Consider the following 13,131-nt stretch of genomic DNA (forward strand, 5'->3'; position numbering starts at 1 on the left):
GATCTCACCGCCGTGTGATGGAGTGCCATTTCTCAGCAGCAGGAAGGGAGGGAGGTTTCACAAGCACAGCTTCCACCATCTTACACAGTACATGGTCAGATAATGTAGCACAGATCAGAAGATAGAAGGGCTTAACCAAGTGTTTCTAGTCATTTTAGGACATGATGCATTTATATACACATATAATATATATAATTGAATATGTGATATATGCATGTACTTGTTTGGGTTTAGGGAAAGTGGTGGCCTTAAAGGTTAGAGATGCGAGCTTGTGACCGGAAGGTCGTCTGTTCAATCTCCGGGACCGGCAGGATACATCTGGGTGGGGAAAGTGAAAAAGCAGCACTTGACCCTCCCTCATTGCCACCACTGAGGTGCCCTTGAGCAAGGCCCTTAACCCCGATCGCTCCAGTGGAGCTGCTCAGTGGCCAGCAGATCAGACTGTGGTTGTACTGGGCAGCTTCCATGTGTGTGTGTGTGTGTGCGTGTGCACGTGCACGTGCGTGTGTGTGTGAGTGAGAGAACCGGACGCTCCTGAAAAAGAAAGCATTGCTCTCAGTGAGACTCTCCCTGTATAAATAAAGGTAAAAAAACAAACATGCACACATGCAACAGGACAATGATGCCTCGAGCCATTGACATGGTTACTGTAACAGTTACGGTTACACAGTAACCAATCATCAATATTATCAATGGCTCAAGGCAGTGGGAGAACTAGTTTGACAGAAACCAGTAGTTAGATTGTAACCACTGGTTTCTGTCTAGCTCTCCCACTGGTACTGTTGTGTGTATGTATGCAATGTAGTGTCGGAAATTCATTCTTTCAACCAGGTGACGTTTTTCACTCCATTGGAACTATTTTGGGGGCATTTGTCAGTGTTAATGGGCCAGTGTCATCATACCCCCTGAGCCATGTTTAATAAGAGATTAGCTCTGCTGCCAGTGTGAAGATGACGGCACCCTGTTGTACTCAAAATGTTAGCTAGCATCCTTTTTACAGGATATTCTTGGCAGCCATAATCCTAATTTCCGGAGCTGCTAAACGGAGTATTTTTGCCCTGAGCCCCTGTTAATTTCATACATCTGACTGTACAGGGTTGTAATGGGGTACAACGAAACCAAAGTTGAGATTCTAGGGATCTGTCGCTTCTCTTGCCAATATTTTCAATCATGGATATAGTTCACCATGTCACTGCTAAAGACAGCATGTTAAACAGTAGTCCTTCAGGTGAAAGACGTCTTTTACTATGAACAGAGAACTGCCCCCCCTCTTTTAAGCAATCTCTCCCTTCTTCTCCTCTCCTTCTCATTTGAGTCTTGCCCATTTGCCCCTTTAGAGAATGCCTCGCTCAACCGTAATCCTTGCAGTGAAGATGGTAATGACAGTTTGTGGTGTAGAAAAGGCTCCCTATGGTTCCCGGTTGGCACATCCACACATACCCCCACCGAGGCCGGGGTCAGGAGGGCTCAGATGAAGGTCAGGGTCAGCCAGAGAGTAGAGAGGATCTCGCTGGGTTTTTCCTTTAGTCTACTCTTTCAATGCAAGCCATCCAAAGCCCTGCCAGCCTGACTGGCATCTGCCAATCAATGAGGGAGGCAGCAGATGTTTCAATTTCATCATTTTAGCATCAGTGTCAATCGGAATACAGTTGTGTGTGTGTGTGTGTGTGTGTGTGTGTGTGTGTGTGTGTGTGTGTGTGTGTGTGTGTATGTGTGTGTGTGTGTGTGTGTGTGTGTGTTCTGTCTGCTTTTTGGTCACGTTTTTGGTCCCACATTCCTCTTCTTCTGTGGTGGTTTATGGCAAAGTTGGCATCCTTTATGTGCCTGCACCTCCTTCTAGATTTATCTATCCACTGTTTCCCTGCATTCTCTCAATCCCCCTGATCTTCCACTCCCCTCAAGGGCCGTTCTTGGTCCCATATATTGTGAGATCTGTGGTGATTTTGGTCAGCAATGATGTCACAATGTCTATGACATCATCAGTGATGTCACTCGAGCACTCGATGATGTCATCAGTGATGATCACTCAAGCAATTGTGATGTCACTGATGGTTTCACAATGTCTATGACACCATCAGTGATGTCACTCGAGTAACTGGGATGTCATCATGTCTATGACTGCCGTCATCAATGATGCAAAGTTGTGCAATTGTGCGCTGAGTGAGGTCACTCGAGCACTCTAATCTATATGCCCTTTGAAGGTTGCTACGCAATATTACCTAATCACAGTAACATGACTTTCCACTCACACAGTGCCATCTCTGTTCATGCAGCTAACTTTAAGTGCGTTTGTGCAGTGGTGAGAATGAGTCGTGGCATTTCAGCTAGGAATGCTATAAGGAGCTACCAAATAGTGTTGACCCCCCTGGCCCCTCCCATGTACCATTAATTTATGATATTAGTATTAGTATTATGTAACATTCTTCTAGGCCATATCATGATTTTCTCTTACTCTCCCACTCCATACATTCACTCTTGTCTTCTCCATCTCGGGAGTCTGCTTTAAATGAAGCTCAGCTGTGGCCCAGATTGCACCCTCTTCAATTATTTGCAGTGTAGGACAATTACGTTTGTTTGATTAAATATTCGGAGATGCGCACGGTAACTATTTGGGGAAGCAACTGGACTTGGGAGTAAAGAGTATTACAATGCGGAGCAGCGTTTGTGAGCTTCGCTGAGCCTCGTCGTGTTCTCTGGCTGCTTCAGGTGCTGCTGAGTTGTGCGAGAGGTAATCAAACTGTGCGACTCAGCATTATGCCTCACAGAGCCTCCGGGGGGAGACATTGTGCACAGCCCCGTGGGACTGCTCGCTGTCTGTAGCTCTCCAATAAGCCTTGACGTGTAATTCCCCTCACCACCTTGCCACCTCAGGCCTCTGTTGCTCCTATCAATAAACAGCCCAGTTAGCCCAGAGGTCACTCCTAGCTTAACACAACCACCATTGGGCGAAAAAAAAACAATTTGATTGAGGTAGGAGAGTTTTTTTTATTTATGCCTCCGTGCCAGCGACAGCCATGGCCGGAGGCATTGTGTTTTTCGGGTTGTCCGTGTGTCTGTCCGTCCAATTCAGGTGAACGTGATATCTCAGGAACGCCTTCAGGGAATTTCTTCACATTTGGCACAAACATCCAGTTGGACTCAAGGATCAGCTGAGTACAGTTTTGGTGGTCAAAAGTCAAAGGACAAGGTCACTGTGACCTCACAAAAGACAACTTTGGCCATAACTCAAGAATTCATACGCTAATTATGACAGAATTTCACACAAATGTATAATAGGATAAAATTATGAAGTGATGACATTTTATATAATGGTCAACTTTACAAGTTCCCTTCCACCCCGACCAGAGGAGGCGCTAGTGCAGCAGCGACCAGGACACATACCCCCAATCCGGCTTCCCACCCTCAGGCACAGCCAGTCGTGCCTGTATTGACGCCCGACCAAGCCGGAGGGGTAACACGTGGATGCGAACCTGCGACCCTCGTGTTGGTAGGCAGGGAATCTACCGCTACACACTACCCTGGTTGTTCTGTCTGTTGACTAAGCAGCCAGTCAGCATCTGTTTGGGCTCACCTCCATTAGTTTCCTGATGGACTGACGCCGCCGGTACCACAGCTCACAGAGCCCGCTATTAATCCCCCATCCATCGCTCCAAATCAAGGCCGGGGTCCCGGTGCCCCTGGCCCGCAGGCATCATTCATTATGCCGTGAAGTTTCAATCGCCGCCTGACCCCCTCCATCCAATCTCAGGGCTGCTTGTGGAGGGCCGACGCCCTGCCGCCGCCGCGCTCTGAGACTCTTTAAATGAAGCAGCCGTTGGCCCAAGGCTGCTTCTCATCTCGCCAAAACAAGAACGAGAAGAATTTAGTTCAAGTGAATGTCAAGCCCTGTTATTGTACTTCTTGGTTAATATCATTCGGGCGCTCTGTCAGCAGCCTCTCAGTTCTCACTTTCCTCCTTCCTCCATTTTGCTCTTATTCCAAACATACACACAAACACTGCTGGTTGAAAAGCATCAGTACGTTGCTAATAAAGAAAACACGGCACCTCTGGCGATGGAAAATGAAACATGTCGGCCTAATCCAGTTGCAACAGTGTTGACAGGTCACGATTTGCCTCCAAGGGCTGCTCTGTTATTGTTGTTATTGATGATAATGTGCTAAACTTTCAATAATTCACAGCCGCGCTGCTGCGCTGGGGAGCCCTATCTCTGTCTCAGCTCACAGCCGTGCTGCTGCGCTGGGGAGCCCTATCTCTGTCTCAGCTCACAGCCGCGCTGCTGCGCTGGGGAGCCCTATCTGTCTCAGCTCACAGCCGCGCTGCTGCGCTGGGGAGCCCTATCTCTGTCTCAGCTCACAGCCGCGCTGGGGAGCCCTATCTCTGTCTCAGCTCACAGCCGCGCTGGGGAGCCCTATCTCTGTCTCAGCTCACAGCCGCGCTGCTGCGCTGGGGAGCCCTATCTCTGTCTCAGCTCACAGCCATGCTGCTGCGCTGGGGAGCCCTATCTCTGTCTCAGCTCACAGCCGCGCTGCTGCGCTGGGGAGCCCTATCTCTCTCAGCTCACAGCCGCGCTGCTGCGCTGGGAAGCCCTATCTCTGTCTCAGCGGGGAGTTTATGAAGGAAGGAAGTCGTAACCCCTTTAAACACATCAACTTCCTGCAACGTCTGTAATAACCCCTCCCCACACACACACACCCACACACCCCAGGCCAGAGTTAGATTATCTCTGGTGAGCAAGCCTGTCACATGTTGTATTCCTCAGTACTCCTCATCTTCTGTATGTGAAGGACCGATGTCGTTTGAATCTGGATCTCTAGCACGCTCGAGTCTGATGATATGGTCTTTGGAGCCAACACCTCGGAATCATTTATCACCATCACTAACTGCATTAGTCACTTTCTCTTAATGTAATACAGAACCTTTCAGCACTACTATATTTAGGTAGAACCTACTCTTATGTTGGAGTATTATCTTCAATGATGGGTGGGTGTGTGTTAGGGGTGGGGGGAAAAATTGATTCACCTAAGTATTGCGATTTTTAATGTCACGATTTTTTTAATCGATCTTTTATTCCAGAATCGATAATCGCAAAGTCAGGCCACTCACTGAACAGCCGGCCAGATGCCGCCTACTGGTTTACTAGTGGTTTTATTACTTTATTAGTTAGTCTGAAGTAATAATTACACTTCAGGGTTAAAGTGGGTGCATCTCATTGTAAAATTGGACTTCAAACGGCCCAAATTGGGCTTCAAACGGCCCAAATTTCACGCGCGTAGGCCCATATCGGCCTGGCCTGCTTGGTATCTAATGCCCAGCCTGAATTATGATCCCAGTCCGCCCCTGTTTTTAACTATATCGCCCAGCCCTACTCATGATATAATATACAGTCTCTAGTGTATGATTCAACTTTTCCCATGTTCTAATCTAGTGTAAAAAAGCAAACAAACTGAAAAAAGAAAAGAAAAAAGAAACAAAAATCGCAATAAATCGTAATATCGAATCGCAATACTTAAGAATCGCAATACTTAAGAATCGCAATATAAATCGAATCGGCACCCAAGAATCGTGATAGTATCGAATCGGGAGATAAGTGAATCGCCACAGCCCTTGTGTGTGTGTGTGTGTGTGTGTGTGTGTGTGTGTGTGTGTGTGTGTGTGTGTGTGTGTGTGTGTGTGTGTGTGTGTGTGCGTGCGTGCGTGCGCGTGCGTGAGCTTCTGGTCCCTAATGCTGTGCATTAGTCAGAGGTGTTCAGGTCCAGGCTAAGGACCGCTTTCCTTCAGGCCCAATTAGATATTTATGAATGGAAGGCAGCCATATGGCAGGAGTCCCTGACAGGAGGAGAAGCCAACTGGGCTCAGGGTCAGACTTTGGGATAAGACTTGAGTTCCGTTAAAGAGGGTGCACACACACACACACACACCATCTCAGTGATACACACACGCGCGCACGCACACGCACACACACACACACACACACACACACACACACACACACAGACACTTGACTTGGACTTGACTTAATTTGACTATTTTATGTATTTTATTTGAATCCCAACCCCCTGCCTCCCACAAGGTCTGGTGGGCTAACATATGTTCCTAGAAAGGATAATTGACCCTCTGGATTAAATAGAAAATAAAATGTGATAGCTATGATCCACTGGCATCAGCTTTCATCCTCATCACGACTGTCCTGTACTGGAGGTGATGGTCTGTACTGTAGGTGATGGTCTGTCTCTCTCTTGTGTCCACAGCCAGTGAGAACTGTCATGACTTCCACCCCATGTTCTTCACCCACGACCGCTCCTTTGAGGAGTTCTTCTGCATCTGCATCCAGCTCCTCAACAAGACCTGGAAGGAGATGAGGGCCACAAGTGAAGACTTCAACAAGGTATGCGCCCTCTCAGTGTGGGCTGTAGGACTCAAATAAAGTCAAATTATTTGACAGAAGTTGACACTTCATAGAAAAACTATCATTTTAAGTTTTAAACAGACACATCCCTAAGCCACTTGATAAATTAGCCTTGCTTGCAACACAAAACTTTGTTCAGAAATAAGATAATTCACCATTTGAAAAACCTATCCTTTCAAAATAATTGATGGCTACAATAATAGTAGCTAAATAGAGTCTGTGATTCACAAAATATTTTTTTTACAATGGGGCATTTCTGCTATTTTAAGGTGTACTTGAACTTTTCCATGCCACATTACGCTTTCTGTCATGCATCATTGACCTTGTACTTCCAAGCCGGACGTTGGCGAGCAGCTTTACTATAATTACAATAATGATCATCATATCTCCAGTTCAGTAAGTTATTAGGATTGCACAGCCTAGACACACACATAACATATTATTTGCCAACTCTCCAGGCCTGATTAAGATGTGCAGACATAGAAATGCATTTTTTCCTGTCTGCTCAGATGATCCTGCTCCTTTATCAGCGAGGAGATTGATAGAGGGAGGGAATTGCGTTCACATCTCGGGGGGCTTTCTGGATTCTTCATTTTTCTGCATTGTTTACTTTCTTTTATCCCCCTGCTGACATGAGATATTAGCTGCCTCTGTCCCTGCTGACATGAGATATTAGCTGCCTCTGTCCCTGCTGACATGAGATATTAGCTGCCTCTGTCCCTGCTGACATGAGATATTAGCTGCCTCTGTCAGCCGTGCTGTGGATTTAGCGCCCACGTCTTCACTCGGAGCTTAGTGGAGGCTGGATCAAGATGAAAAAGTTCTCCTAAGCTGGCTGATGTTAATTAGGCTTATTCCGGAGAAGTCTGCGACGTGCATTGCCAGACACTGATAGTAACGGGGTGTTTTACACTCTGGTGAATCCATTTGGGTTTCAGCAGTAGTAGACAACAACTGCTGCATGCCTTTTTTCCCAGATTTGTCAAGCGGGCAATACAATAATCATGATGTTACCGTGGTAAAACACACACCACACACGACGACGTCGCAAACTACAAACCAGCCCGTGTCCTCATCACTGCTTACACAGGCATTTGTTTTAGCCCGATCCTCGAAGAGTGTCCTGCTCCTATTTAACTTTGATTTGGATTTTAAAGGCGTGTCACCCAAGAGCGAGCCATTTCTCACCTCTCTGCTAGCTCTTTGCTCTGCGGAAGCTTTACTCGCATTTGTCATATTATTCACATACGTGTACGACATGAAGGTGACACCTTAAATGGGAGGAAGTAATTCAGCAGCTAGCGCCCCCCGTTGATCAGAGTGTGTCCGGGCTAGGTGGAGAGATAGGGAGTGTGCACAAAATGATGTTATACTGCAGTTGCATCATCAGCTGCTACGCTGTAAGGTGAGTGATAGAGAAGGCAGTGTGAAGTTTCGTCAGCCAAACTGACTTGACGCGAGCAGCAGTAGCGGTTGGTACTTTTTGAGCATAACTCGGATGCTTGCTCTCGACTTGGAGGAAATAAATGTGTGGCTCTCACGTGTATATCGATATGAAAATGTATTGTTGTTGTTTTGAGACCCAGTAGCGCATTTCTGATCAAAGAGGCTCTGAACGGAGAATCAGAACATATCGTTCTCCAGTTCAGACGCATAAAAAGCATAAAAAGCTTCTCCGCTTGAATTGTGTGAATTCAGAGCGATAACTAGGACATCATGTCTCTTTGTTTACATGAAAGCTGAGCAGAAGCCGTCTCAGTGGGAACAGAATGTATGCCAGCTCAGATGTCTTATTCATGAATTGAAAGTTTGGGTGCCTTGGTGATAGCGGACGACCACCAGTAATAATTGGCTTTGGAATGAAAAGCGCATCTCATGCTTAGCAGTAGTTCCGACTACTTGGGGGAGAATTTAACACACACGCACGCACGCACACACACAGACACACACACCTCTCGAGGCCAGGAATCCTATTATCCAATCTCATCCCTCACATCCATGCCCAGAAGGCGAGAGTCAGTTTCGATTGAGATGGGATAGATGAGGCTCCTCTGGCCTGTCACCTCCCTCCTCGTGGTACCTTCGGAGCTGAGCGGTCAGAAATTCAGCAGCCCGGCAGCAGCCTGTCAATAGTTAGACTGTTTGATCTCAAGGGCTTCCCATGGGCGAGATGCCTCAACCCCTCTGATGATATATGAAGCGGTCACCCTCTACCCCATCATAGCGCACACGTGCCAAAACATATATGGCTCATATATCACGATATATGATATCACAAATTATCACGATACTTGGGTCACGATACGATTGTATCACGATATATTGCGATGCGATACATATTGCGATATATTGCGATATTCTACAGAATTTACTCAAAATTAAATAATAAGCTAAAGATACAACAACACACTGTGTACCACCCAGGTAGTGTAATAATATATACATCACTTTATACTGATAAGTTAGTGGACAAATTTAGTCAAAACTACTGAGTGTTGAGTGTTACCGAACGCATCGATACGGGAAATATCGATACAGTATCGATTAGGGGTGGGAAGCACCAGATGCAGAGGCCTGGCATGGCATAGCCTGCAAAAAAATAAAAATAATAATAATAATAATAATAATATCGTGATACTTGGCGTCCAAGTATCGATACAGTATCGGGAAATAAAATATCGCGATATATTGCCATATCGATTATATTGCCCAGCCCTAGTCACCGTATGGTACCGGCTGGAACCTCAACAAAGCAGGGACCAAAACTAGCACGACTCAACCCGGGCTGTCCAGGTTTTTGATCGGTGGAATGAGACAAAAAAGCGAGACGAGCTGGGCGGGGCCAATGGAAATGGGCCAATAGTGTATCAACAAGAAACTGGGTTGTCTATCTGTAACTGAACCAGTTCCAAACAGAGTTTATCTCAAGATGGTAGAGAAGAGGTAGAAGCCCAAATTAAACCACACTGAAGCTTTGGTGTGGGTAGACAACAGTAATAACAATAAACCTGATTAATATGGCACTTTTTAAAAACCTGTTACAAACTGCTTGACAGACTTATTAAAAAAGATGACAATGGAAAGCAAGGAATAGCAACAACAAAAAAAGCACCCAAAAAGTAATTACAGACCGAAAAACAGATTTAACATAGGGATAGCAGAGGGACTCAAGAATAAAAGCTGGGCTTAACAGCTCACAAAATAACAAATAAAAGGTGGCAAGAGGAATACAGTAACATTATACAGAAGCCTCTTCATAAAAGTAGGTTTAGTGGAGTGATTTAAAAGATGATAGTGATTTGGCTGTAAGCACTGAATCCCCTCGCAACCATTGACAAGAGCTTAGAGTCAGTTAAGCGCTCGAACTGCTATACACTTACAGTACAATATCTCAACGTATGTATCGTATGTTTTAATTCACATGTTGTTTAACCATTTCACCATCATTGTTAATTAGTGTGATTCATGTTGTTTCCACGTGTGTTGGTATCTCACAATTATGTTGAATGCTCTGATGTGGTTTGAATAAATGAGACTGATCACCACTATAACTTAATTCCAACTGTTTTATGGACTTTTTCTAGAGCGGTTAATCGATCCCACCTGTGTTGTAACAGGCCTCGGTCCAGGTATTAAAAGAATATGCGAAATGAGAAAAAGGAATGGGGAAATACTCCTCCGGAACCAGAGGTGACATCACGATGCCAGCTCTATTGAATTATGGTTATGCTAATATGTTTGCAGTAATACACATTAAGATTTAGGTGTATTTAGGTGCGTATTTCTTTGTCATCTGTGCATTATGAGAGCCAGAATGGAATAATTGTATATGTTTTTTAAGTCATAATTTAAGTGTGCTCTCTCGTACGCCTCTCTGGATGTAATTATTTTCCAATACAAAAATCTGTTATTCAGCATTTCAGCCTGCATCCAGGACAAGATGCATGCCATTCCCAAACTGGCATGTGTACACACATGTGCACTTGTCCATATGTGTAAATCTGTGCTAACATGGTAAATGGCCTGCATTTACAGTATATAGCGCTTTTATCCAAAGCGCTTTACAATCAGTAGATAGTCTACATTCACCCATTCATACACCGATGGCGGCAGGCTGCCACGCAGGGTGACTACACACCATGGGGAGCAAGGAGGGTTAAGTGTCTTGCCCAAGGACACAGCGACAGCAGCTGGGAGGGAGCGGGGATCGAACCGCCAACCCTTGCGTCATTGGCCGACGCGCTCTACCTCCTGAGCTAAAGCCGCCCCATCCACATGTAGCCATTAAATCCTTTATGTACATGCTTGTAGAATGTGTGGGTGGGTAATTATATTTGTCAGGGATAATTCTGAGGGCGCCCACTTCAAAACACAGCCAGTGTTTCTGCTATATTTCCCTGTAGCTGCCGGCTTCCAGACACTGTAAGCCATAAGCTTTTGGAGGTGTGGAATACTAAACCATCTTGTCCAGGGTGCAGTGATGTTGGCTGTGGCCTATAAGCCAGGAGCCTTTGGAGGTGTGCAATACAAAACCAGCTTAGATGATTGATGTTGGAGGTGTGGAATACTAAACCACCTTGTCCAGGGTGCATTGATATTGGAGGTATGGAATACTAAACCACCTTGTCCAGGATACATTGATATTGGAGGTATGGAATACTAAACCACCTTGTCCAGGATGCATTGATATTGGAGGTATGGAATACTAAACCACCTTGTCCAGGATGCATTGATGTTGGAGGTATGGAATACTAAACCACCTTGTCCAGGGTGCATTGATGTTGGAGGTCTGGAATACTAAACCACCTTGTCCAGGATGCATTGATGTTGTTGGTATGGAATACTAAACCACCTTGTCCAGGGTGCATTGATATTGGAGGTATGGAATACTAAACCACCTTGTCCAGGATACATTGATATTGGAGGTATGGAATACTAAACCACCTTGTCCAGGATGCATTGATATTGGAGGTATGGAATACTAAACCACCTTGTCCAGGATGCATTGATGTTGGAGGTATGGAATACTAAACCACCTTGTCCAGGGTGCATTGATGTTGGAGGTCTGGAATACTAAACCACCTTGTCCAGGATGCATTGATGTTGTTGGTATGGAATACTAAACCACCTTGTCCAGGATGCATTGATATTGGAGGTATGGAATACTAAACCACCTTGTCCAGGATGCATTGATGTTGGAGGTATGGAATACTAAACCACCTTGTCCAGGGTGCATTGATGTTGGAGGTCTGGAATACTAAACCACCTTGTCCAGGATGCATTGATGTTGTTGGTATGGAATACTAAACCACCTTGTCCAGGATGCATTGATGTTGTTGGTATGGAATACTAAACCACCTTGTCCAGGATGCATTGATGTTGTTGGTATGGAATACTAAACCACCTTGTCCAGGATGCATTGATGTTGTTGGTATGGAATACTAAACCACCTTGTCCAGGATGCATTGATGTTGTTGGTATGGAATACTAAACCACCTTGTCCAGGATGCATTGATGTTGTTGGTGTGGAATACTAAACCACCTTGTCCAGGATGCATTGATGTTGTTTGTATGGAATACTAAACCACCTTGTCCAGGATGCATTGATGTTGTTGGTGTGGAATACTAAACCACCTTGTCCAGGATGCATTGATGTTGTTGGTATGGAATACTAAACCACCTTGTCCAGGATGCATTGATGTTGGAGGTATGGAATACTAAACCACCTTGTCCAGGATGCATTGATGTTGTTGGTATGGAATACTAAACCACCTTGTCCAGGATGCATTGATGTTGTTGGTATGGAATACTAAACCACCTTGTCCAGAATGCATTGATGTTGTTGGTATGGAATACTAAACCACTTTGTCCAGGATGCATTGATGTTGTTGGTATGGAATACTAAACCACCTTGTCCAGGATGCATTGATGTTGTTGGTATGGAATACTAAACCACCTTGTCCAGGATGCATTGATGTTGTTGGTATGGAATACTAAACCACTTTGTCCAGGATGCATTGATTTTGTTGGTATGGAATACTAAACCACTTTGTCCAGGATGCAATGATGTTGGAGGTGTGGAATACTAAACCACCTTGTCCAGGATGCATTGATGTTGTTGGTATGGAATACTAAACCACCTTGTCCAGGATGCATTGATGTTGGAGGTATGGAATACTAAACCACCTTGTCCAGGATGCATTGATGTTGTTGGTATGGAATACTAAACCACCTTGTCCAGGATGCATTGATGTTGTTGGTATGGAATACTAAACCACCTTGTCCAGGATGCATTGATGTTGTTGGTATGGAATACTAAACCACTTTGTCCAGGATGCATTGATGTTGTTGGTATGGAATACTAAACCACCTTGTCCAGGATGCATTGATGTTGGAGGCATGGAATACTAAACCACCTTGTCCAGGATGCATTGATTTTGTTGGTATGGAATACTAAACCACCTTGTCCAGGAGGCATTGATGTTGTTGGTATGGAATACTAAACCACCTTGTCCAGGATGCATTGATGTTGAAGGTATGGAATACTAAACCACCTTGTCCAGGATGCATTGATGTTGGAGGTATGGAATACTAAACCACCTTGTCCAGGATGCATTGATGTTGTTGGTATGGAATACTAAACCACCTTGTCCAGGATGCATTGATGTTGTTGGTATGGAATACTAAACCACCTTGTCCAGGATGCATTGATGTTGGAGGTATG

At 45.1% G+C, this 13,131-nt stretch overlaps 1 protein-coding gene across 4 annotated transcripts in view; it reads left to right on the forward strand.

The window, feature by feature from the left end:
• elmo1 (engulfment and cell motility 1 (ced-12 homolog, C. elegans)) overlaps positions 1-13,131 on the forward strand; it is a 141,422-nt gene that overhangs the window by 85,299 nt on the left and 42,992 nt on the right. For all 4 annotated transcript variants that reach the window (XM_083645613.1, XM_083645616.1, XM_083645614.1 and 1 more), the window contains one exon: positions 6,250-6,386. In XM_083645613.1, the coding sequence (XP_083501739.1) occupies positions 6,250-6,386 (137 nt within the window). The remainder of the gene's footprint in view (positions 1-6,249; positions 6,387-13,131) is intronic.

This window comes from Poromitra crassiceps (genome assembly GCF_964638095.1).
Source record: "Poromitra crassiceps genome assembly, chromosome: 11".
NCBI classification, from domain to species: Eukaryota; Metazoa; Chordata; class Actinopteri; order Beryciformes; family Melamphaidae; genus Poromitra; species Poromitra crassiceps.